This window comes from Balaenoptera acutorostrata, chromosome 3 (genome assembly GCF_949987535.1).
Source record: "Balaenoptera acutorostrata chromosome 3, mBalAcu1.1, whole genome shotgun sequence".
Classification (NCBI taxonomy): Eukaryota; Metazoa; Chordata; class Mammalia; order Artiodactyla; family Balaenopteridae; genus Balaenoptera; species Balaenoptera acutorostrata.
The window spans coordinates 37,708,141-37,735,049 of NC_080066.1; the positions used below are offsets into that span (position 1 = coordinate 37,708,141).

General features: G+C 40.8%; 1 protein-coding gene across 1 annotated transcript in view; it reads left to right on the forward strand.

The window, feature by feature from the left end:
- IQGAP1 (IQ motif containing GTPase activating protein 1) overlaps positions 1–26,909 on the forward strand; it is a 101,172-nt gene that overhangs the window by 51,378 nt on the left and 22,885 nt on the right. Inside the window, exons 9-26 of the mRNA XM_057542890.1 lie at positions 272–356; positions 4,527–4,690; positions 5,501–5,585; positions 6,403–6,566; positions 6,784–6,944; positions 8,525–8,649; positions 10,642–10,805; positions 17,736–17,826; positions 17,998–18,165; positions 18,875–19,017; positions 22,179–22,349; positions 23,044–23,127; positions 23,231–23,302; positions 23,401–23,470; positions 23,845–24,053; positions 24,763–24,918; positions 25,156–25,319; positions 25,971–26,195. Coding sequence (XP_057398873.1) covers positions 272–356; positions 4,527–4,690; positions 5,501–5,585; positions 6,403–6,566; positions 6,784–6,944; positions 8,525–8,649; positions 10,642–10,805; positions 17,736–17,826; positions 17,998–18,165; positions 18,875–19,017; positions 22,179–22,349; positions 23,044–23,127; positions 23,231–23,302; positions 23,401–23,470; positions 23,845–24,053; positions 24,763–24,918; positions 25,156–25,319; positions 25,971–26,195 — 2,501 coding nt within the window. The remainder of the gene's footprint in view (positions 1–271; positions 357–4,526; positions 4,691–5,500; positions 5,586–6,402; positions 6,567–6,783; positions 6,945–8,524; positions 8,650–10,641; positions 10,806–17,735; positions 17,827–17,997; positions 18,166–18,874; positions 19,018–22,178; positions 22,350–23,043; positions 23,128–23,230; positions 23,303–23,400; positions 23,471–23,844; positions 24,054–24,762; positions 24,919–25,155; positions 25,320–25,970; positions 26,196–26,909) is intronic.

Below are 26,909 nucleotides of genomic sequence, written 5' to 3' on the forward strand. Positions count from 1 at the left end.
GCCTCACAAGTGCGCAGGGCAGGCTTCACCAGTGCTTCCTTCTCTTGCTTGACGCTGGAAGAACCCCTGGGCTTGTTATTTACAAGTGGATCTGCTTTTTATGTGTTTAGTTACAGTTGTGTAGCATTCTGCTTTGTTCTTTATTAAGGATTTTAAGCCACGCCCTTACTTGCTCTTGGTTCTGTAATGGTGGGGGAGGAGCACAAATGTATTTCTGTGGTCTTCTTAGAGACCTGAGCTAATTTAGTTACACTTTCTTACTCATCTTCAGACAGAAAGCTCTGAGAGAGAAAGGGACGTTTATGAGGAGCTGCTCACTCAAGCTGAAATTCAAGGCAATATAAATAAAGTCAACAGTAAGTATGTCCCCACATCAGGCATCTAAAAGAATGTTACAGAATAATGTGGCTGTTGATCTCTTCTTGGACCTGTGGCATGGTTTAAGTTTGCTTATTTCAGACATTCATGGGTTTGCTTAGGAACTATTGCTGATTTACTGTCTTTTGTGTTCATACGTCTTCTCTTTGGGCTACCATTGTCCTCAGACAGGCCCCCACTCCTCCATCTACTCATCTATTGTAACTTACAGACTGGATTTTTTGGCTACAGTTTCACTCTTTCACCCTGTGTTAGACACTTAAATCTGAACAGAAGCATAGGCTTCTCTTATTGCAGAGCACGCGCTCTAGGCACATGGGCTTCAGTAGTTGCAGCACACGGGCTTAGTAGTTGTGGCATGTGGGCCCTAGAGTGCACGGGCTTCAGTAGTTGTGGCGTGCGGGCTCACTAGTTGTGGCTCGCAGACTCTAGAGCGCAGGCTCAGTAGTTGTGGCGCACAGGCTTAGTTGCTCCGCAGCATGTGGGATCTTCCCAGACCAGGGATCGAACCCGTGTCCCCTGCATTGGCAGGCGGATTCTTAATCACTGCGCCACCAGGGAAGTCCCTGTTTTCCTATATAGTTTTGTTTTTCTTTTAAAGAGTAATACAAGTTATCCAGAAATAAACAACAAACAAAAAATTAGACCCCATCACCTAGGATAACCACTCTTGATGTTTTTAACATATCCTTCAAAACATATATTTAAACAAAAATGAGATTGTACTGTTCATATTGATTTTTGTGTATGTTACACACTTTTGAAAAACTAATTTCTTGAAAGTATCATTTTGTTACTCTTCTTCAAAAGAACCTGCATTAGTTCCTTATTACTTGCCAGACAAAACGCAGATCCCTAGCCTGGTGGAGTTCTTTATGTAGTATTTTATGCATATAACTCTCTATAGAAACTCATGTGCCTAATTGTCTCCCATATTCATCGTGTTTATTTCATGACTCATGAAAAATGGCTATGGAGTTGTTCAGAACTGGGATTTGATCTCTTGCCCTCGTATTAATAGCTGTGGGAATTGGGTGCGTGTGGCATAGAATCATTATACGAATGATGAGATAATGTATGTAAATTGCCTGGTATTTAGTAAGCACTCAGTAAACAATATTATTATCACTTTTGTTAATCATGTAATCTCGCCACTGTAATGCCCTCATGCCTTGTCTCTTACTTAATCCAAATTATACCCATCATTCAAGATTCAGCTCAGTTCTCACCTCAGTGCCCATCCTAGCTCATAATATACGTGCCTTTCAAATCTCCTACAGCATTTATATGCTAAACCACACAATTTTATATTTAATTATGTATTGTCTTAACTGCTTGCTTTTTGTTTCTGACATCTTTATAAACTTAAAGTTTACTTCTGAGTTCTGCTTCTTTTCAAATCCTCAGAATTCCTAGCATAGGGTTAGTCTCACCAAAAGAACTAAAAAACCTTACTTGATTCAACCAGACTTGATCTTATCTTGATCAAGATAATAATAATAGTAATAGTAATCAGTGTCCTCTTTGTTCCTTTGGAGATCCTAATTTCTCACTTGAACTAATACTCTGAATAACTGGAGAGAATTTATAAGATTTTACCAACTCCATATGATAGGGAGTTCTAAATCCTGACCAGGAGTCTTTGTATTCTGTTCCATTCTGGCTCATTTAGGATAATAGCTTTCTGAACAGAGTAATAGTTCCATTCACATATGGGTGATTTGTTTTGCTGTATCTGTATGAATACTACTGAAGTCAGCAAGTATAAACCAGAATGTCCTTGTAGTTAGTTCTCTGTGTGAGAGGAAAGTCCAGCACATTTCCTGCTGCATACACCGCGTAAAATACTCTTTTATTTACTAAGGGATTTTTTCTCTACCGTGTTGTCTGGGATTTTATAGCCTTATAGCTCTACCTGGCTAATTATATTAGAGTCAGTTATAAACTTATAAGGAGAGAAACATATGTATATATATTTAAAGTGTTCCATGCATATTGTTCTCATGTGGTCAGAGGAACAAAATAGTAAAAATTCCCTCAAATAGTTTTCACTATAGTGAGGAAGGTAAATAGTCAAATGAATAATTTCAGAGCAACTTGGTTAGAACAATACAATGAGTAATTTCAAGGCAACCAAAGGTGTGTGAAGTACAGTCATAGAATAAAGAAAAGAATGATGACTTTTCCTCGAGGTTTGTATCTGAACCTTCACTGGGATTCTTAGGGTAGGTAAGAAGGTGAGGATAAGGCAGAATTCCCCATAGGGGGGCAAGCTTTTCCTAATAGTAGAGAAAGTCTGAGACAAGGGAAAGTTGTATGGTAGGAAGATAGAGGGACTTTAGGTCCCGAGAATCATCTTAATGTAATAATAGATAAGATTCTTTCCCTAGGGCTGGAGAAGCCATTCATGCTGGCCCAGAAGAAAGCTGCAGGCCAGATAGTTAAAAATGAGAAAAAGTTTTTATTTTTTGTTAAGTAGGATAAGGAAAATTAGAGTTAGGTAATTAAAGCATAGTGGGAGAAAGTATTTAAATAATGTTGTAAACTTTATAGTATTAGTAAATGTTCATTTAAATATTTACATATTTAAGTAGTAAGTTTACATTTCTAGTAAAAGCATAATTGACTAGATGCCTTTGCAGATGGATAGTCTGAGATTCTGCATTGCATACGTAGAGGAAACCTGGTTGTTACCTATATTGCTTTTGTCTTCTGTCCCCCACTACTACAAAAGCTCCCTAAGGATGGAGATAACCTGTCTGCTCTGTTCATGGCTGTGTTTGCAGCAGGTGCATGCTCTGTGTTGTTGAAGAATGCTTGTTTAGTTGGCTAATGGCCACATAGACCTGCAGCCGTGATTGAAGGAGCTGCTCACCTCCTTCGTGTGGTGATCAGTGAGCTGAATTGCAGGGGAATGTTGGGAAGAAGGAAACAGTCTCTTAGGAATCTAACCTTTTCATCCTTTTACCTCTTGGTGTTATTTTTTGGTTCTAGTTTGAGACTTTGTTTTCTCTTGCACTGTTTTGTTTCCTTATAACAGCTTACATTAATTTTCTTTTTGTTTCTTTACTAATGAAAACAGTTAAAATTGATAAGTACTGCTATACCCCAAATATTTTTATTTTTAGTATTTTATTATTGACTTTTTTTGCTACTTTGGTGATAAAATCAGATGGTCATTCCTGGGTGGGACATGGGAGGGAGAACTCTATATTCTCTTCTAAAATAGGAAAGCTGAAAATAATACAATAATTATGATTTTCCAGTGGCTGTCATTTCTGAAATCAGAAAATACGATATTTTGACTTTCAACTTAATAATACCTTATTTATTTTACAATATAAAAGTACTTTCATGTATTTGATTTCATTTAATCTTATGAGGAGGGTATCTTTGTTATCATTTTCAGATGAAGGAAAATCTGCATTTTTACTGTCGGATAATAAAGCCCTTGTGTGACGTCAGGTTCTGTGACTAGAAGTAAAGAATATTGAGGCGGTGTAGAGAGCCCCTTCCACTCCACGCAGTCAGACCAGCCTTGATGTCTAGGCACTGCTTTGGGCAGAGTACATTCAGGAGACGCCAGGATAATGAAGGGATTCAGAATGATGCTGTATAAGAAATGGTTGAAGGAACTAAGGTTCTTTAGTCAGGAGTAGACAGTCACAGGGAAGGGGGTTGGATGTATTCAAGTATCAACTCTAGGGTGGGAGCTTTAACAATTTTTTTTAAACAGAATTGTCCAGAGATGTAGTAAATTGCTGTGCGGGATACCTTCTCCTGTGTAGTAGTTTAGTCTGGATAATGACTTGGCATTTTAGAGGGAATTTAGGCATGTGTTATTGGTGCCTCTTATATTGCTGCCCATATTGGTGCCAGGCTCTCTGCATCTAGAAGCTTTTAAGTAGGCCTGGGGTGTGGTCCAGGAATCTGTTAAATCTGAACAACCTGGGAACCCCTGGACGTGATGACTTTAAGGTTCTCTTCCAACCCCAAAGTCTAATGCTTCTGTGATACTCCAGAATAAAAGCTATCTAATTATATTTCCCTGATCTGGAACTGCTATTGGTTTTCAGGAAGGAAAAAATATTCTAGGCTATAATGTTAACATAGTTTTTTCTTAAGCGTTTGCCTTTTTTCCTCCTCAGTGTTGGCTGCGTTAGCGAATATAGACCTGGCTTTGGAGCAGGGATCTGCACTGGCCTTGTTCAAGATTCTGCAGTCACCAGCGCTGGGCCTTCGAGGACTGCAGCAGCAGAATAGTGACTGGTACCTCAAGCAGCTCCTCAGTGATAGACAGCAGAAGAGAGAGGTAAAAGTACCCTGAGTTGCACCTGCAAGAGTTTATATACATCCTTTTGAATCCCATGTTGTTGTGTCAAGATATATATGGGGCCTTTTTTTCCCACTAATATAACTTTTTCTCCTGCAGATGAATTAGGCTGTTTAATATCCTCAGGTAAAGTACACATTGTCTTCAGCTCGCTTTTGCTTTTAGAGTTGTAAATCCTCTTTTAAAATAAACATTGCCCATCCCGGCAAGTGAATCTGACCACCCCTTCACTTGAAATCCCCAACTAAAAGCTATTGGGGAGAACCTGAAATTTTATATTCTTACTTCAGGAATTTCCACTTTTAAGAAACCATACCTGACGAGTTTCCTCTGGCCAACACTGGGAAAGTACTTAATGTGCAGTAAGAGTGGACTGTGTGGGATTGTACTTTATGGTTTTCTTTTTTAGAACAAATATGAAGGGATTCTTTTTTTTTTTTTTTTTTCTAAATAAGGACAAGTATAGATTTTACAAATCCTCAGCATTGGCCAGAGAAAGCAGCATTAATGTACTAATGATTCTACAAACATTTTATCTCAGAACATTTTGATGCTCTTTACAAAATATTTTTTTTTAATGTGCTTATATCAGGAGAGTCACTCTACCTGAGATTTGACAAGGGCATTCAGCTCTCGCTCAGGCTGCCGCTTTGGCTGTGTGTAGCCTGAAGCTGTCTCTTATGCCTGTGGCTCTCTGTCCCTAGTGACTGCTGTTGAGATATGAGAACTACAAGGCCCGGAGGCCTAGGCAGGAGTCATCTTTACCTAAGTGTTCTTGGCTTTTCTCAGGGTGGTCAGGCTGAGGCCCTGCAGAAGGAGGAGCTACAGTCTGGAGTGGATGCCGCAAACACTGCTGCCCAGCAGTATCAGAGAAGTAAGAGTCCTCTCAGCTGCGTGTCCACTGAGATCCTGAGTAGGGGAGGAGAGTGGCTTTGTGCCATTGAGGGGCCTGAGGTTAGATTCTGTCACTCCTCACCCCACCCCAAGGCTACTAGCTGCAGTCAACTACCAGGTACCTTTGGTGGCAGAAAGGTTCCTCCAGTTTTAAAAGTAGAACCGGAGTCAGCGTAGGCTCACTTTGGCTAGTAAGCTCGTGCTTACGTGGTTGGTTAGGGAAGCATCTGGAGGAGACAGGACTAGGGATTGATTGGCAAGATTTGGATGGTGAGAGACGGGAGAGAAGGGTGTTCCTAATATGGGGCAACAGGGGAAGAGGAAGTGTGAGCAGAGGGACAGAAGGTGAAAGATGTATTAAGGAACAGTGGCTAGAATAAAATTTTTGTAGATGTTTTAGGCTGAGTTGTGTAAGATAAAGGCTTGGAAAGATTGTGGAAAGCTTTGAATGGCAGCTTAATAACCTAGTACTTTTCCAGGCTCCCCCCTGTAGGGGAAGGATGTTTTAGGTAGAGCGTAGTGGTGGCAGGCAGAATGATTTGGAGTGGAAAGAAAATAGGGGTGAGGAGAAGAGGAGGCTGCTTTTTAAAGACAGATTTATTGAGATGTAGTTCACATACCATGCAATTCACCCTCATACAAAGGAGGCTGTTTTCTAAAGATGAAAGTTCTACTTCAAACGTCATGGCTAATAGCTTATCCACAGAATATAACTTTCTTCTGTGAAAATTGGCATCTGCTTCCCCTCGGGCCTCTCAAAGCCAGCTGCCTTTCTGACCTCCTTGTTTTCTACCCAGGACTGGCAGCCGTGGCAGCGATCAATGCTGCAATCCAGAAGGGTGTTGCCGAGAAGACTGTTATGGAGCTAATGAATCCCGAAGCCCAGCTGCCCCAGGTGTTTCCATTTGCTGCCGATCTTTATCAGAAGGAGCTGGCGACCCTGCAGCAACAGAGTCCTGAGGTGAGTTAACTGAACCTGTGCCGTTTGTGAGCAAAACAGAGTGGACTTGAATTTAAAATTTAATACCCACTTCTTGGTGTAGTTAGGTAGAGGGGTTTTTTTTGTTTGTTTTGTTTTACTGGAAACTTAGACTCGTTACGGTTTTATTAAACTTCTGACCTCCCTTGGTATTCCAGAATATCTTTCCTTACTCTGTCCGCCCTCGCTTTCTGTACAGCATAGCCTCACCCATCCTGAGCTCTCTGTTGCAGTGGAGATGTTGTCATCGGTGGCCCTAATCAACAGGGCGCTGGAATCCGGAGACATGAATACAGTGTGGAAACAGTTGAGCAGTTCAGTTACAGGCCTTACCAATATTGAAGAAGAAAACTGCCAGAGGTGGGTGCCCAGAGTGCTGGGTTGAATCCATTAGGTAGCTGTCACCTCTGTCTTTCGTGTGCCAGCACTCTTATTTTCTTTGCAGGCATTGTGACTTCAGTGTGATTGTCTTTTTTTTTTTTTCTATTTCGATACATTTTATTCTTTACTATGCTGAAGGTTTTGTAGTAAATTCCAGATATCATAACATTCCACTCCTAAATTTATAAGTATGCTTATTTAAAACAATGAGGATATTATATAGCCAAAATAACACTCTTACACCCTGACAAATCAACAGTACTTCTTTAATACTTTCTAAACCTAGTCCATTTTCATACTTCTTGTTCCAAAACTGTTTGTTTTTTCAGCTGGTTTGTTCAAACCAGGATCCAATCCAGGACCACATGTTAACATCTGATTATTGTGTCCCTTTGGTATCTTTTAATCTAGCATTGTCCCTTTCTTTATGACACTGACTTATTAAGGAGATGGGGCCAGTTGTCGAATAAAATGTCCCATCTTCAGTTCTGGTTGCTTCCTAATATTTGGTTTATTCCTGTAAATTGTAAATTAGGTCTAAAGTCTTGTCAAGATTCAATTAAATATTTTTGGCGACGTGTGTTTCATATTTTCTCATATCAAGAGGCATATAAAATCTGCTTGTCCCCACCATTAGAGATACTAAGATTGATCCTTGATTAGGGAGTCATCTAATCCCTCCATCGCATATTTATTTTTCTCCCTTATCACCAGAACATAATCTTTTTTTTTTTTTTAAATGTAACTTTTTTTGGCTGCATCGGGTCTTCGTTGCTGCATGTGGGCTTTTCTCTAGTTGTGGCAAGCGGGGGCTACTCTTCGTTGCGGTGCACAGGCTCCTCTTTGAGGTGGCTTCTCTTGTTGCGGAGCACGGGCTCTAGGCCTGCGGGCTTCAGTAGCTATGGCTCGCAGGCTCTAGAGCGCAGGCTCAGTAGTTGTGGCACACAGGCTTAGTTGCTCCGCGGCATGTGGGATCTTCCCGGACCAGGGGTCGAACCCGTGTCCACTGCATTGGCAGGCTGATTCTCAACCACTGCACCACCAGGGAAGCCCCAGAACATAATCTTTTTTTGTACCTTTTGCACCATCAAAATGTCCAGTTCCCCATTAACCATTCATCTAATATTTTTAACCGCAATTGATAATCCTTGCCTAAATCCATATACTTTCAGTAAAAGTTGCTGAATGGTGATTTGTTGATCTGTCATTCCTTCTGTGTTTGTTAGCTGGTGTATGGCCTTGTTTCCTTGTCTTTAGAGGGATTCCTTGAGCTGCTGCCTCTGATTCCAGAGTTGGTCTTACTTGGAATTTAGAACATGTAATATAAATAGGCCATTAAGAATAAGTGATATCCTTGCATTTTTACACTTTGCTCAAGGAAGCTCCTCAGTCCCAAAGCTGACCTCTAGAATACTTAAAGCTGTTGGGGTTCCTTAGCTATCTCTGTTCCTTGGATCCTTTGCCCCCATGTCTTCTCATTCCTGTCAACCAAAATAATCCTGAAGGTCCCTTTTCTTATGTTGCACTTCATTGTCTCTTTTGTTGGGGGAATGGGGCAGATATCTCGATGAGCTGATGAAACTGAAAGCTCAAGCACATGCAGAGAATAATGAATTTATTACGTGGAATGACATCCAAGCTTGTGTGGACCATGTGAATCTTGTGGTGCAGGAGGAACATGAGAGTGAGTAATCTACTTCCCATCCCTCCAGATAATGTCACAGTTACAGATAATGTGATTCCATGAGCTGGTTCTAAACACTACTCCTGGGAGGATTTTTGGAAATTGGAAAAAAAAAAAAATCTATCTCTTTATCTGTCTCAAAAAGCTACAGTTGTATATTGTTTTCAAAACACCAGGCAACTGCTATAATTAGATAAGTATGTAATAAGAACTAAAATTTTCAGGAGGTGAATTGAACATGATCTGTTATTTTTAAATGCTATTATAAGAAGTGGTTCTGACACTAACTACCTGGAGTTGGGTCATATTGCACAGATTGAGGGCACAGTCCTCCCCAAGACTCCTCTCACTTCAGACACCAGAGTTAATCTCTGGAGTTCCCAGGTCACCACACTTCTGAAAAACTGGCTATATATTCAGGGGTCCCCTCTATCTCCTCAGGTTCAGTAATTGGCTAGAATGGCTCACAGAACTCAGGAAAGCACTATACTTATGGTTATAGTTTTATTGTAAAGAATGCAAATCAGGATGAGTCAAAAGAAGAGACCAGTAGGGCAATGTCTGGTAGGGTCCCAAATTCGAAGCTTCTGTATCCTCAGGGTGTGTTGCCCTCCCAGCCCATTGATGAGTATCACAACCAGGGAAGCTCACCTGAGCTTTGGATATCCAGAGTTTTTATTGGGGCTTCGTTACATACAAATAATTGATTGAATTATGGCCAACTATTGGCCAAGTAATTGAATTCAATTTCCAGTCTGCCTCTCCTCCCTGGAATAGCTGGGCTGATATTCTGAGATCACATGGCTCAAAGCCCCAATCTTCTAATCACATGGTTGGTCTTTCCAGCATGACCAGCCCCTATCCCAAAAGTTTCTAGGGGCGCACCAGGAGTCACCTGGTTGGCATAAACTCAGGTGTGGTCCTAGGGGCCCACTATGGATAATGAAGATACTCCTATCATTTGGGAAATTCCAAGGGTTTAGAGCCTCCTTTCCAGAAACCAGGGACAAAGACCAGCCAAATTTTTTATTATACAACAGAGTCTTTACAAAAGTAGTCCAGTTGGCTGAGATACCCGAGGAGTGAATATTTCTAGTTTTAATTAGTGTTTCCTGTGAGAAATATTCAGTGATTTAGTGGGAAGAGCCTTGCCTTGGAGTAGGAGGCCCTGAGCTTTGATTCTCCGTCTCTTACTTGTTTGCTGTGTGGTGTTGGAGAGGAGATTCCTAAGGCTCATCTTTTTTTTCCTATAAAAATGTTGAACTAGGTGACTTTTATTTATTTATTTATTTATTTAATTTATTTCTTTTTTTGGCTGCGTTGGTTCTTCGTTGCTGTGTGCGGGCTCTCTCTATTTGCAGCGAGCGGGGGCTACTCTTCGTTGTGATGCGTGGGCTTCTCACTGCGGTGGCTTCTCTTATCACAGAGCATGGGCTCTAGGGGCACGGGCTTCAGTATTTGTGGCACACGGGCTCAGTAGTTGTGGCACAGGGGCTTCATTGCTGTGCAGCATGTGGGATCTTCCTGGACCAGGGTTTGAACCCGTGTCCCCTGCATTGGCAGGCGGATTCTTAACCACTGCGCCACCAGGGAAGTCCCACTAGGTGACTTTTAAGATCCCTTGAACTCTTGACTTTTTGTGAATCAAGAATGGTTTTGATCACACATTGGAGTATACTTGAAAGCTATCCTTTATAAAGCCAGTTTCATCAAAATCCTCATCACTCTTAAGTTAGAGCAAGTAAAAATAAAACAAAATGACTTGAGATTTCAATAGGAATATGGATATAAGGGAGTTTACTTAGATGAAAAAAACCACTAAATTTAAAGGAAAAAGATTTAAATGCCGTTTAATATTATGGATGACAAATTGTAGTTTGAATCATGGTAACTCTAGGATAGAGGATTTATGGTCACTTAGCATGTTTAAAGACTGATTTATTTATACAATTTCTTAATCTAAAAAATAACCTTTTGTCCATTCATATTTAGGGATTTTAGCCATTGGTTTAATTAATGAAGCCCTGGATGAAGGTGATGCCCAAAAGACTCTGCAGGCCCTGCAGATTCCTGCAGCTAAACTCGAGGGGGTCCTTGCAGAAGTGGCCCAGCATTACCAAGACACGCTGATCAGAGCAAAGAGAGAGAAAGCCCAGGTGAGTGGCACTAAATTGTTCCTTTTTGTTCCGAGAACTTCATCCCTCCTAGAACGGAGATAGAGGTGGGGTGTTCCCTCAATGACTATTTCCTGGGCACCCTTATATTCAGAGCACTGGAGGGACACACGATGTAAGAGTCATAGACTCTGCCTTCCAGAAGCTTAAGCTATTTTACACATTTGGTTTTTTTGTTGTTCTTTGTTGTTATGGTTGTAGACACATCTCTTATGTCTCTTTAAAGAAATTCTCTATTGAAATATAAGATCCAGAAAAATGTGTCAGTTATTTAAGTATACAGTTGTATAAATGTTCAGAATTGAGCATACCTATGTAATTGGTGCTCGGATTATAAAAAGCATTAACAGAAACCCCCTTATATCCCCTTACATCCTTATTCACCTCCAGCCTCCCCGCCCCCCAGCACAGTGGTAACCACTATCCTGATTTATTCTAGTACATGTCTTTTGGTAAATATATGTATGCATTTCTATTAGGTATACATTTGGAAGTGGAATTTGTGGGTCATAGGGAATACATATATTAAGCTTTAGTAGGTAATGCCATAAAGTTTCTTTTTTTTTAAATTTAAATAATGGCTTTATTGAGATATAATTCACATACCATACAGCTCACTGTTTTGAAGTGTACAATTCAGTGGTTTTTCGTCCATTCACAGAATTGTGCAACCATCACCACAATCAATTTTAGAACATTTTCATCACCCCCAAAAGAAACCTGGTACCTGTAGGTAGTCACCCCTCATTTCTCTCAATCTCTGCAGTCCTAGCTAACCATCAGTCTACTTTCTGTCTATGGATTTGTCTATTCTGGACATTTCATATAAATGGAATCATACAATGTGTGGCCCTTTGTGACTGGCTTCTTTCTCTTAGCTTGGTTTATCCAAGCTGTAGCATGTATTAGTATTTTCTTTTTATTGTTGAATAATATTCCATTGTATGGCTGTACCACATTTTATTTATCTATTCATGAGTCGATGGTCATGTTTCCACTTTGTGGCTATTAGGGATAATGCTGCTATGAATCTGTTCTCCAAAGTAATTGTAATACAAACCCATCTTTTAAAAAGTTTGTCTTGCCTCTCAGCTAGTTTGTTGAGGAAATGGACAAGATTTACTCCTTTTTTAGTCCTCTTGCTGAATAGGAAGTTGCCATGTGTTTAGTAGGCCCTCAGATATTTGTTCTGTGATGAAAGCATAATGACCATCTGTTTTTCGGAATTGTGATTCACCTCCTTTTGAGTTCTTCCTAACTAACAACAATTGGATAAGGAGGACCACAGCTTTCTTTTCTGACTTAGAAGATCCCTATGGTGAGGTTCTTGCAGCAAGCAGAAGAGCTAAAAGAAATTCTTAATTCAGGGGGTCACATTCCTTCTGGGAAGCCAAAAGTAGTAAAACAGATCAGGGCTTTTGTGTTAAGGGAGCTATTGTACACCGACAGCCTTGTGGGGTCTAGAAGTTTGGGTTGTGGGGGAGGAGCTGTGGATAATATAATGTTGATAGATCTCCTTTGATTCCATTGTCATGAGAGTAGTCGACATTACTGTGTCCTAAACATATAAGTGTAGCAAGTACCAGGTTCCTTTTAAGAGGGTCATTGCTATGCATGTCAGTTGATCCTTGTGGTGAAGGTTGAATCACAACCCCCATTTTGTAGCGAGGAGACAAAGGCATTAACTGGTTTTACTTACTCAAGTGAGAAGCAGTTGGCTGTAGGGAAGCTGTAAATAGAGGTCTGTTTTTGATATCAGTTTATTGGCTCAGAGCTTCCCAAACTTGACTGATGACTAGAACGCTTGAAAAGTCATTTTAAAAATACAGATTCCTAAGCTTTAATTCTATTTTTGCTAATTCAGAATCTCTAACCTGGGGCCTGGCTGCAATGATTCTGCGTAGGCCAGTGGTGGTAGTGTTATTTTTTGCTGCCTTATTAGTCCAAAAAGAGTCTTATATATCCGATCCGACTGACAGAGGAATGGGTTTTGAAAGAATAAGCTAGGTCTGAGTCCATGTCTAAAAAAGGAAAGTAGATTGAGTATATAATTTGTACCAGCTCTCACTCATGTGATGGGCCTTACTGCTCCTTTTGTTCGGGTCATAGGAGTTAAACTTCTAGAGGATGTGACTAGAGTTTGAAGCATTTCCTTTTGCTGTGGAATAGCTTTTCAGAGTTCATCAAAGGCAGAGGAAGGGGAGAGTTAGAGGAAAATGTGCTTAACACTGCCATGCTCAGATGGGTAGACTATACTTTAGGTGTAATTGTCTTTTTTTAAGCCTGAGCTCAGCTTTTAAGTTCCTCTTGGGAGTAGTTTTAAAAATAATCATCTGAGTTCCAAATTTAGCAAGCGAAAGATCTTAATTTAAATTTGATCTGTTTTTCTTGTAATATCTTTCTGTCTGGTTTTGGTATCATAGAATGAATTGGGAAGTGTTCCTTCCTCTTTTATGTTTTAGAAGAGTTTGTAGAGGATTGATATTAGTTCTTTAAACATTTGGTAGAATTCACCAATGAAGCCATATGGTCCTGAATTTTTGTTTTTGTTTTTGTGGGATATGTTTTGATTACTGATTCTATCTCTATATTTGTTATAGGTCTTTTCAGATTTTCTTCAAGTAAACTGCCTCTTTCTCTTTGCCTTTAGGGAATTCCATTTTGCATATATCTTCTCTTTACTCAAATCTGCTGAATCCCTCTAGTGAATTTTTCATTTCAGTTATTGTATTTTTCAACTCCATAATTTAATCTGGTTCTTTTTTAAAAAATGTATATTCTCTATTTGGTGAGACATTGTTCTCATACTTTCCTTTAGTTCTTTAGATATGGTTTCCTTTAGTTCTTTGAACGTACTTAAGATAGCTGATTTAAGTCTTTGTCTACTAAGTTCAATTTGGACAGTTTCTGTTGTCTGTTTTTTTTCCTGTTTGGACCATGCTTTCTTGTTTCTTTGCATGTCTTGTAATTTTTGGTTGAAAGCTGGACATTTTAATAATGGGGCAACTTTGGAAATCAGATTCTACCCCCTCCTCAGGGTTTATGGTTGTCCCTGTTTGTTTAGTGATTTTCAGTTTTTTCAAGTCTGTATTCTCTGTCATGTGTGTCCACTGAAGTCTCTGCTTGGTTAGCTAGTGGTCAGCTAATGATTAGTCAGAAATTTCCTTAAATGCGTAGAACCAATAAAGCTCCCAGCCTTTGCTGAGGGCCTTTGCGTGTGTTGGGGCATGCCCTCGACTCACGGCCAGGCAGTTTACAATTTTGCTTTACCCTTCACTTCATGCTTGCCCAGAGCCTCAAGGTCAGCCAGAGGTCAGAGCTTACAGCCTTATCAGATCTCTTCTGAGCATGTGCATAGCCCATAATGCACTATGACCTTCTAAATTCCCATCCCAGGAATTTGTCAGAGCTTTTCAAAGCTCTCTGTGGACATCTCATTCTCTAGCTTTTCCTTTTAAGCTTTTTGGTTAACCTATTATTTGCCTAAGTTTTTACCCACTGCCCCAGGCATCTGTGATGTGAAGCAATTACTTCTTACTGTTTTGGACAAATACCCCTGGAGAAAAGGCTGTTTGCACTGGGCAAGCTCTAAGTCAGGTCAAATAAAGACAGCCTAGCTGTGGTCTTCCAGGGAACTACCTAACATGTTAACTAATGACAGTTCTGTGGGAATAGATAGGGCTTTGATGGAGGTAGGTGTGTATGGGGTGGGGGCGGAGGGGGGTGGGCAGAGCACAAATGGGAATAGGGCAATTTAAGTGCCATAGACCTCACTGTTGTTACTGAGAGTCAACTGTTCTTCTTGAATAAACTCTGATTGCTGCAAGCCTTTGGTTAATTTCTATAGTTTTGAAAAAGTTGATTCTGATGACTTTTGTCAGTGTTTTTGTTGCTTTTATGTAGGAGGGGATATTCAGAGGTCCTTCCTCTACTGTTTTCACCATTGTCAATTCTCTCTTCATTTAAATTTAGTGCCTTTGGAATACTTGCTAAAAGTAGATTACTGGTCACTGGGTAGTATTGTTTGAATGCCAAGACACAGATATCAGGAATTCTCAAGGAACTCATTTTATAATTACAAATATGAATGATTTTTAAGTCTGGCTTCTCCTCCCCCACCCCACAGTCTGAGTGTAGACCGACAGGCATACATGCATGTAGCTAAAAATCAGCTGGTGTGCACTGACATGGCTGTACCAGTTGTTAGAGTATTGAGTACTTTTGTTTGGTACGTTGCTCCTGTCCCAGGCCTCCCAAATGTGTTCCACCACCAGTTCTAGCTCTTTCCCTGAACTTCCGCTACGAGCAACTAGAGGATTAATACCTAAACCAGCAAGGGGCCATAAGATCTCTGCTCCACTCTGATTGATCAGTGCTTGTGTTGATAAATATGTTGTATAGATTCATGTATGTGTGTTTACATGTGTATATGGGTAGGTATGGAGTGGTTTATATGTATATATAGCATAGTTTACATATGTGATGAGAGATAAAACCTTACATTTATATTACACATATATGTATCTATAATATGTTACATATATATTATCAATACATATGTGTAATATTTTATCAATCATGACACATGCATCCATGCCACATATAATAGGAGAGACTTTTAAGGAGGTTTTAAGGGGTGAGAAGTGCCCTTTGCAAGTGTGTGTGTTTGTGCTTTCCGTATATATTCACACATATATGTACGGTAGCCATCCTTTCATCTCTTTTCCCTTTATTTTCGCCGTATCTTGTGGCTTCTCCACCTCTTTTACCTCCAGTCATTGCCCACTCGTTTGATTCTTTTTTTTTTTTTTATAGAAAGTCTTTATTTATTTATTTATTATTTATTTATTTATGGCTGTGTTGGGTCTTCGTTTCTGTGCGAGGGCTTTCTCCAGTTGTGGCAAGTGGGGGCCATCTCTTCATCGCGGTGCACGGGCCTCTCACTATCGCGGCCTCTCTTGTTGCGGAGCACAGGCTCCAGACGCGCAGGCTCAGCAATTGTGGCTCACGGGCCCAGTTGCTCCGTGGTATGTGGGATCTTCCCAGACCAGGGCTCGAACCCGTGTCCCCTGCATTGGCAGGCAGATTCTCAACCACTGCGCCACCAGGGAAGCCCCCACTCGTTTGATTCTTATCTCTGGTCCCTATCTCTTTACCTCTTCTAAAATGCAGTCAGTGTGCTTCTAAGTGTCAGTCACAGTTGTTAGGGGATGTTATTTCCTTATACTTTATATAGCATTCTCACATTAAATCTATTTTATCTCAATATTCTCCACAACATCTGGTTCAGGGTTTTAACTCTCTACTGAGTGATTTGAGTTAATCTTTAGAGCAAACTTTAACAGGAGGATGTTGGGTTTTGTCATCTTATTCGATCTAATTGGAGCAGAGAGAGCCTGTGCTTTCCTCACACTGGGATGAGCTGGTGTATGTCCCCCATCTTGCCTCCTTCAGTATGGAAGTGTTTGTTTTAATCCTTCTGCTTTAGTCTGCCTGGGGCAGAGAAGACAAAACTCTGAATGGTCAGAAATCATGATAAGCTGCGCCATTCTCCGGATGCAAGAAAGGTGTGCCGAGCCCCCAAGCTTTGCTTACAGTAGACTCTGCTCAGAGCCGGCTGACGCGTGCATTAGCCTAAAACTGAGCCAGAAGTGGCCTGGTTCTGTGGAAATACTTGCTTTGGGGGTGCAAGGGTTTTTATGCCACTTCTCTTGGAGACTGCACCTTCAGCTGTCTAGCTTATGACTTCTCAGTTTAAGTTGTTGCTGACTCATTGTATCGTCTCATATTGAAACTGTTGCTTAGCATTGCCAGTATTTATTCGTATGACTCTAGGGAATTGTGTGTGGCCATTTTCTATTTTCAGTAACAGAAGCTGACCAGTGGTAGGAAAGTGCTAAGTTCTGCAGCTATTAGGTGACTTGTTCTTGCATTCTATTTATCGGGTTACTCTTTTCCTTTCCCAAGACTATGAGCTTCTTAAATTGGGACGGTGCCTCTTATGACTGTAAGTTAAATGATCTTTCTAAAACTCTGAATTAGAGAGAAAGTTTTCGATCTCAGATGCCTTCCTTTGGCCTTACCCTGTCACCAAGGCACTTTATAAATTGCACGGGTTTGTGACTGCTTGGCTCTGCTGAGTGAAATATTGTGTATCTCTCCCCAGTAACACAGGAGGAAAACCAAGCCTCCTCGAAGGTTTTGCACTTCAGCTGCTGGGCCTGCAGAAGGCAGTGAAACTTTCCATTTTGCCCCACAGCCCAGACCCTGCCTCACCTGGCAACACAGTTATAGTTACTGATCCCAGCTGCCTCACTGGTGCCTTGGCAAATTATATTTACATCAGGCAGTCTCGATGGATTTTTGAGCTACTATTTATCCCAGTTGCTTTATTATGTGTGAAAATGTGTTTTTAAGTTTCCAACAACTGATACAACTTTCAAGTTTTAGAGTATAAGCTGGTGATAAGGTTAAATTGCCTATAGTGACTCCTGGCTTCACATGTGATAATGTCTTGATAGTCCTAAAAACAGTAGTCATAGAGAATATTAATTCCCTCTGAATATTGTTGGCAAAGGAGGCTTTCTAAAAAGTACTTCATGTCATGGTGCTTGTCACAGTATTTAAGTCCCTGGGCCCCTTCCCAGTTGGGACCTTTTGCCCCTTCTAGCAGCTCTTGTCCTCCTAAACAACTTGAATCCATCTTCTTACATCCATCACCTACATCTGTGATATTTCTCTTGTAACCCTTTACCAGTTTTTTGGTGCCTGGCTTCTTCCAGTTGACTATTTCATGTGTCTTGTATGTTGGAAACTTCTTCCTCTATCTCTAATTGAGTCTCAGAAGCTGCCATCATGATATGTACCCTGATTTGATGACTCCAGTATTGTTTTGCTTTTAATGGTTTGTAGGAAACCCAGGATGAGTCAGCTGTGTTATGGTTGGATGAAATTCAAGGTGGAATCTGGCAGTCCAACAAAGACACCCAAGAAGCACAGAGGTGTATGTATCAGTTGTTTCATTTCTACTCTGGTGGAGAGTGGGGGTAGTGAGGTGCTCCGTATCTTAGAACTCAGCTTGACCAAGATAGAAAGATGTAGGGGGAACAGTTTGCTAGTAGGTGAATCTAGACACCTTCTATACTATTCCAGTAACAATTCTCTTCTGGGATAGTTGCCTTAGGAATCTTTGCCATTAATGAAGCAGTGGAGAATGGCGATGTTGGAAAAACACTGAGTGCCCTTCGTTCCCCTGATGTCGGCTTGTATGGCGTCATCCCTGAATGTGGTGAAACTTACCAGAGTGACCTTGCTGAAGCCAAGAAGAAAAAACTGGCAGCAGGTGAGTTTGGGTAAATAGATATGTGCCCTGAAAGTAAGAACTTGAAAATATCATAGGGCAGATGTAGAGCAAAGGGACAAGCTATAGGGAAAGGTACTTCAGAATACAGTATTAGGCTTATTTTAAAGACCCAAGGAGATAATATTCCTATTTTTGAAAATATTCTTTTTCTTTCTCTTGAGGGTGGCTGTGTTAATAAAAAGGTCAGTTTTCTGAAAACGTTTATCTTTCATAGGGTGTTAGTAGTTCTGATTACCTAAGCCTGTAGATATTTAAAAGTAGTTTATCCGCAAAAAGAGGGGAATAAAGATAAGATTTTTCATCCCGTTTCATGGCCCATTTTTTAAAATTAACTAGAGAGGCTGAATGGCTGTACGTGTTTTATCAGAATAGTTTTCTGACACACAAGGTCTTACTTAGGTATAGGCTTCGGAAGGAACAGAGGCAGTCAAGGTTGATTTCCCCGTTTGGACTTCATAGGTATTTTCTTTTTATACTGTGGATATGAATGAGCTAAGTGAGACATTACAAAGTCATAATTTAAGAGGGACTTAGGATCGCTCTTTACTCTCATAAACCCAGGGACAGGTTTTGGAATGGTCTTCATTCAGCTTGTTAAGCCTTACCAGAACAATCCTGTGGTATTAGACATGTGAATGTGGGAAGTGTGGCTCTGGGTTTCTTTCATCTTTCCTTTATTTTCTGCCAGGAGATTATAACAGCAAGTGGGTGAAGCACTGGGTGAAAGGTGGCTATTATTATTACCACAATCTGGAGACGCTGGAAGGAGGATGGGATGAACCCCCCGACTTTGTGCAAAATTCTATGCAGCTTTCTCGGGAGGAGATCCAGGTAGGTCACATTTCTTCACAAAAGAAGAAGCTGAGAGAAAGTACCTGTATTTTAGAGGTAATATTACTTAGGAGGAACAGGGCATGTGGTCAGAAGCCCTAGACTAAAATTAAGGCTACATAACAAACTAGAGTAATTTTTCCAGTGGGAGTGCTTAAGGCCTAAATTAGTAAAACATCTAGATTATAGAATTAAGTCAGATAAGTTGTGTGCTTTTTAAAGAAAACTGGATGATCCAGCAAAGAACAAAAAAAGTTGCTCTGACTTCTCATTAAATGCAACTACTCTTAATCTTTCCCAATGTACATTTTTAATCTCTTCTGACTATTCCACAGATTCCAACTATACTATATTAGAATATAACCTGCACTTTCACATAAAGTTAGCAGTTTTTCTTACAGCAGCTTTTAAAGTGCTTCTTTCCCATCCTGTGTCTTTGCTTATGCTGTTCACTCTTACTAGAATTTCCTCATTCAGCAGTTCCTGAATACCTCCTATGTGTACCAGACACTCTTCTAAACACTGGAGATATAGTCATGAACGAAACAAAGTTCCTGCTGTCATGAGATGTCCCTCCCCTGCCATCTACATCTGTCAAAATTTTATCCTTCCAGGCACACCCATCTCGTGTCACCTCCTCTACGACTCTTATTGAAATTCCTTTTCCTTCCCTTCTCCATCTTCATTTCAAGCCCCCCCCCCATAGTCTCTGTATTCATTTAGAATTTAACCAACTTGGATTTGTTTCAGTCGTGTGTGTACTTACCTTATGCCCACTGCTAGTTTTTAGGTGAGCTACTAAGTTTGCAGTCCTTGTATGTAATGGTCACTTACTTTGTCCTTGACGGGCTGTTGAGCACTTCCAACGTTACCTGGTGCTGAACTCGTGGTTATCAAACTGGAGTTGTCTAACGTATATGAAAGGAGAGGGAAATATATTGAGGGAAGTTGTTCAGTGAGCTCCTGTGGGTCATGATTAGACACATGATTAATAGGCACAAAGATTCCTAGAGAGAAGGGACAGTAAAGGACTTTTAAAAGGTTATCTACTTCCATTGGACAGTTATTCCCAAATCCTGTGTAGAAAAAAATGGAATGTTCACATATGTAGAAACTGAAATAGTCCCTTTCTTCAGAACTCACCTATCAGAGGAATGAGTTTCTATCTTGTGTTTATTAAAGTTCTCCTCAGGGAAATTATAGTCTCTTACCTTCCCAGTGTTTCACCTTCACTGCTAATGGTTTCACAGGTGATTAAATTTAACTAAGCTCATTGAACTCTGTGTTGGGCGTTGAGAGGCTATAAAGATGTATCAGAGTCTCTACCTTCCAGTTATTAACAATATTGTGGTAAAAACAGCAGGCACAGAACTGAGTACTGCAGCGTAAGGCAGAGAGAAATAGATCCTCTAATAACAGTAAAATAGAGGAAATGTTAAGGAAGCAGTTAATTCTATCCTGGAAAAAGACAGCATAGATAACATTTTAGCAGATGAGAACAGAGGGAAGTCTATTCTGGACAGAAAGGACAGTGTGGGGAAGGACATCAAGGACTGGAGGAACATGGGCCATTTCAGGGAGGACGAGTGGTCCTTTGACTGGCATGCGAAGTGGAGGAGGCAGAGAAGAGAGGCAAGGACCTGACGGGCCACTTGAAGGAAGCCAGGGTGATCTTCCAGCCGGGTGATTTTTAACTCTTTTTGGGTCGTGTACACCTTTGAGAATCTTACCAACCTCCACAGAGACACTCCTACTTAGTGTTTTGTGTATGGACCTAAGATTTTTTTTCTAATTTATTTATTTTTGGCTGCATTGGGTCCTCGTTGCTGTGTGCAGGTTTTTTCTAGTTGCAGTGAGCGGGGGCTACTCTTCGTTGCGGTGCAGTGGCTTCTCTTGTGGAGCATGGGCTCTAGGCGCGTGGGCTCAGTAATTGTGGCTCACGGGCTCTAGAGCGCAGGCTCAGTAGTTGTGGCGCACAGGCTTAGTTGCTCCAACAGCATGTGGGATCTTCCCGGACTAGGGCTCGAACCCGTGTCCTCTGCATTGGCAGGCGGATTCTTAACCACTGTGCCACCAGGGAAGCCCTGGACCTAAGAATTTTAAACAGAGGAGTGATGTTACCTCACTTCAGCACATTACCTAACCTCCTACCTCCCTGAAAACAAAACAAAACAAAAAATAGTGACCATCAAATTGGTTCTCCCACTCTCCACTTTCCTCCCTTTCAGTGAATCTGGATTTTCACTGAATCCTTCATTTTCTTTTCCCAAAAGAGAAGTCTCTTTTCCCAAACTTATCATTTATCTTGTCTCTTGATTTTATTCTCTCCCAGTTCTTTGCAGACCTTGTACTCCACCTCCTCTCATTTTTTGGATTATTCTAATATGTAACCTAGATCAGTGCTTTCCAGAATTTAGTGCAGTCTTTAACTGCACACGTTGTTGCCCAGGGGAAAAAAAAAAATCAAGGCTCTGATACCAAGGACAGGGGGATATATGGTATGTTCATATACCATGGATATTAGTTGGGTAACCAGGTGTTCTCACTAACCATTCTCACCACTCCTGCCCTCATTCAAGCCAGGTCCTCTCCCACTTGGATTATACGGTAACAGCATTCTAATTCACCCACTCAGGCTAATCTGTCAGCTACTCTGCTAACAGTGCTGCTTTTCTAAAAACAAATCCGATGGTTTTATTCCTGTTTGAAAGTTTGCTGGTTCTCCAGTGCTTGTAGTAACAGTTCAGACACTCTAGGCTACTTCTCAAGACCATTTGTAGTCTGTCCACTCCCCTGCAGGGCCCTCCTCTGTGTCATTCCAGGGGCTCTGGGCCTTGGTGTTGTCACCTGTCACTCTGTCTTCTTGTCAGCAATGACCCCAGATCAGCAAGCACAGTTCCTGGCACAGCCAGTGTTAGGTAGGTGAGTAAAGGAAATAACATATGAGGTAAAAGAAGGTGAAGTTTTTGTTTATGACTTTTTGGGGGGATGTGAGGACAACTTGGCCTTGAAAAATAGATCTGAAGTCTGCATTCCCATTTCTTGGCTAAAGATCTAGTATAGCCTTGGAAAGCCTTGAGCATTAGTTTGTGTGATACTATGTAAAATTTGTGTCCATTCTCACCTATGTTTGTCTTCTCATGTGACCATTGCTTTTTCAGAGTTCCATCTCTGGGGTGACTGCTGCGTATAACCGAGAACAGCTTTGGCTGGCCAACGAAAGCTTGATCACCAAGCTGCAGGCTTGCTGCAGGGGATACTTAGTTCGGCAGGAATTCCGATCCAGGATGAATTTCCTAAAGAAACAAATCCCTGCCATCACCTGCATTCAGGTATTTCAGAGCCTATTATACAGACAGCAAGTGGGCTTCTAGAGCAGGGGTAATAAACAGTCAGCTCCTACGATCGAATGTCTGAGTGTGTCCTCTGTCTTCTGACCTCTTAGTCTTGTCCTTCTTCTGACAAACACTTCCTCTACTACCATTGGAATTAACGTGTGCTCAATGCTGTTTAGTGTGGTGAGTTGTGCAGCTCAGTGGCAGTTCTTCTTGGGCACCTCATTGTCTTCTAAGACTGTTCCTTTGTGTCAGATTTGAATATTGAGAGAAGCAACTGCGATTTTGCTTCAATGACAGGGAAGCACAATGTCACAGAAAGAATTCTGGGTTAGGAATTATGGCTTCAGCACTGCCAGGTAGTGGTAAACCTCTTCTCATCTATAAATGGGGATACTAATATTTATCTTACCTTCCTCACCTGATTTGTTGTAAGGAGCCTATGAGAGCATCTGTGCAGATTCACTTTAAGGTGTGAAGTGCTGTGCTCACATCAGGGAGGTGGAAGTTAGCCAGTGTGCTCTCCTGGTGGAGGTACAGCCCAGGCTCCCCTTCCCCTGTCACTGGTGGACGTGATCCTTTTTAAAGCTGCGTCATGAATTGCACTTGGATGGTATCTCAAGACAAAGTCTTTTAACTTCCTCCGACCCTTGGGAAATAATGCGTCGCATGTAATGTTTGATGGTTTCAGTCGCAGTGGCGAGGATACAAGCAGAAGAAGGCGTATCAGGACCGCTTAGCTTACCTGCGCTCCCATAAAGATGAAGTTATAAAGGTGTGTAGCCCAGGCAGGGTTTCTCAACGTGGGGCGTGAGCATGACATGTGTTGAGATGAAGGGCTCTTCTAATTTCCAGGAACCCCTTTTCCTTTTCCACAGATTCAGTCCCTGGCAAGGATGCATCAAGCTAGAAAGCGCTACAGAGATCGCCTACAGTATTTCCGAGACCATGTGAGTACCCTTGGGTGACAAGGACCAGTAGAGTTAGTTTTGTTGTGTTTGTGGTGGACAGAAGAACAAAGGAATTTCTTCTTTTTTTTGTTCCTTAGATGAACGACATTATCAAAATCCAGGCTTTTATTCGGGCAAACAAAGCTCGTGATGACTACAAGACTCTCAGTGAGTAACTGTGGCTCAGCAGAGGACAGTTGAGGCAGTGGTTGAGAGCCGTCAGGTTCTGAGTATTCTCCACGGATCTCTTTTCTTGTCCTGCAGGCAAGGCTTGGGGGGTAGGGTGCTGCTTGTGACTTAAGCCCCATTGCTCACCTGTGACTTGATGTCTTGTTGCTTGCTGTATTCGCCTTCCACATAACAACATAGCAATAGCATGACTGGGAAGACTGCACTTGGTGGTTGTCTTTGCACATCTCAAAAATAAATATCTTACGTGTGAATAGAGCTTTTTTTTTTAAGACAGTGCTGATGTTTTCCAAGACACAGAGCTTTTATTGACGGTTCCATTCCTCGTCTGACACATGCTTTCTTTCTGTCAGTCAATGCTGAGGATCCCCCTATGGTTGTGGTCCGAAAATTTGTCCACCTGCTCGACCAAAGTGACCAGGATTTTCAGGAGGAGCTTGATCTTATGAAGATGAGGGAAGAGGTCGTTACCCTCATCCGTTCTAACCAGCAGCTGGAGAATGACCTCAATCTCATGGATATCAAAATTGGACTGCTAGTGAAAAATAAAATTACACTACAGGTATGGTCCAGTGCCAGTAAGGGCCTTGGGGTACATCGTCCTGCTTGGTACCCCTGTCTCTCCCTAGGTAACTTGCAGGGAGGGGGTAGGAGGCTGGCTTTCTTCTCAGTGAACGCCATACATTTTTTTTTTAAGTTAAATAAGAAATCAAATGATTTAATCACAGAATTTTAAATAGAGAAAAGTAGATAAAAATCATCCCATAATTCCACCACCCTAACAATCATTTTATATCCTACATTTTTATTTAATATAGAGGATAAGATACTTTCCATATGATAAGTCATCATAAATATTATTTTTAGTGGCAGTGTAATAATTTATCAGGAAATAATCTGAGTTACCTCTTTTTTTCTAGACTATTTGACATTTGCAACTTTTATTATTACGGAATAACACTGCAGTTAATGTTTCAATGTATATGTAGCTTTAATTGTGTTTAAGACTTTGTAAGATAGATTCCTAGAAGTTGGTTTCCTGAATCAGTGGACATTTTTATAGATGAGGTTCTTTATAGGAAGATGGAAGTAGGAATAGATTTGACTGATGTACTGAAAATAAGGTACAGTGTAGTGATTCTAAAATATTTAGGGGATCTGCCAGTGCAGTAGACCTTCATGAAAGTTTTTAGGTGCTAAAAGACCTTTCCATAATGCCCAGAGTTTCATGTTTGAAAGCTTTTTGATTTATGTATATGTGTTGTTTACAGGACGTGGTTTCCCACAGTAAAAAACTTACCAAAAAAAATAAGGAACAGTTATCTGATATGATGATGTTAAATAAACAGAAGGGAGGTCTCAAGGCTTTGAGCAAGGAGAAGAGAGAGAAGTTGGAAGCATATCAACACCTGTTTTATTTACTGCAGGTGAGTGGCTCCTGGAATTAGTATTGCAAAATTTAGTTAGTTTACTTTTCCTCAAGAAAACCTGATGCATAGATCTCTGTGGAAGTCCTTCTGATTTCCACTGAGAGATAAGCAAAGGACTGTCTTATTTTTCTTTATTACTCAGGTACTTTCTAATCCTTCAAGCTGAAAAGTCTTGAATATTTGTGCCAGCCTTCATGTCATCTAGAAATTACTTATCCCTTGCTTTCGTTTCAGACCAACCCCACCTATCTGGCGAAGCTGATTTTTCAGATGCCCCAGAACAAGTCCACCAAGTTCATGGACTCTGTAATCTTCACACTCTACAACTACGCATCCAACCAGCGAGAGGAGTACCTGCTCCTGCGGCTCTTTAAGACAGCACTGCAGGAGGAAATCAAGTATGGACAGATTTCTGCAGGGCATACATGGGACCCCTCCCCACCGTCATAGGTGCCCATAGTTTGAGATTCAGGCCTGCCTGTGCCTTTTCTCAATACTGTGACATGTGTGAAATACTTACTCTAAAGAAGCATTTACCTTTTATAATGTAATAATATAGATTATGCACTCATGCAAACTAATTATACTAAAAATACAAATTAATTATATATATTAATTATACATATACTGTATACCAATATAAACTAATAATATATACACAATGTAAACTAATATGCTAATTATAAGCTAATACAGTAAACACTAAAGTGTCGCTGTTTCTGGGGAGGTGATAGAGATTTGCTAAATTAGTTTTAGGAATATTCCGTATTAAGATAGAATTTTTTAAAAGCTGATCCAAACATGAAGATTTCACATCTTTAGCTAATGAAGGACCTGATCATGTTCCTATGATTGAGTTTGCAGCAACAGCAGGAAGGTCCGGTGTTCAGATGAGTGTTGGGGAGTGTTTCTAGAGAAAGAGCATGTACCCCTTTCCTTCCAACTATCGTATTTCTGTTTTTAGGAGATGGGATCTTTAAGTAGGAAGGATCTTTAGGTTGGTAGATTTGGGATTAGTTTGAACTGAATTTGTATTTTATGTTTTATAGGTCAAAAGTAGATCAGATTCAAGAGATTGTGACAGGAAATCCTACAGTTATTAAGATGGTTGTAAGTTTCAACCGTGGGGCCCGGGGCCAGAATGCGCTGAGACAGATCTTGGCCCCAGTGGTGAAGGAGATTATGGATGACAAATCTCTCAATATCAAAACCGACCCTGTGGATATTTACAAATCTTGGGTTAATCAGATGGAGTCTCAGACAGGAGAGGCAAGGTATGATAACCACAACACCTTTTCTTTCAGTTTTTATTATTTTCTCTCTCTCTTTTTTAAGCAGTTAACATTTCTTTGATTTATAAATTAGTAATTGCTTAAATAGGTTTTCCTTAGAAACCCCTTCTTTAAGTAGTTGACCTGGTAATTTATTCACTTATTTAGCAAATATTTATTGAGTACTTACTAAGTGCCAGACACTGTGTTAGATACACCTACAATAATACGGTAACGAATGAGACATACAATAATGAATGAAGAAGACATGCTCCCTGCCCTGTGTTCATAGTTTATTGCATGGGAGAGATGACACACAGGTACATAGAAATAAAGTTGCAAACTGAGGGGAGTTTCGTAATGTTTTGTAGGGAACTGTAATGGAGAATTCAAGAGGGAGCTAACTTAGAGGGGTTAGGGAGAGCCTCCCTGAGAAGGTGAACCTCACATGGTGGAGGCCTGAAGGGTACAGTGGGGCCAGCCTTGCTAAGAGCTAGGTGCAGAGTCTTCATGTCTGAATGCTGTCAGGTGGAAGGAGCTTGGGAGAGTCTAGGACCTGGAAGGACACTGGGCATCAGCAGAGATGCAGTTGGATGGGAAGACTCGCACAGATCTGAGTGAGATCACTGTGTTTCATTAAAGGGAAGAGGAGCTGTTGTGGGCGAATGATGAGCTGCCCTGGAATACTGAGAGTTGGACTAACTAAATTAACATAAT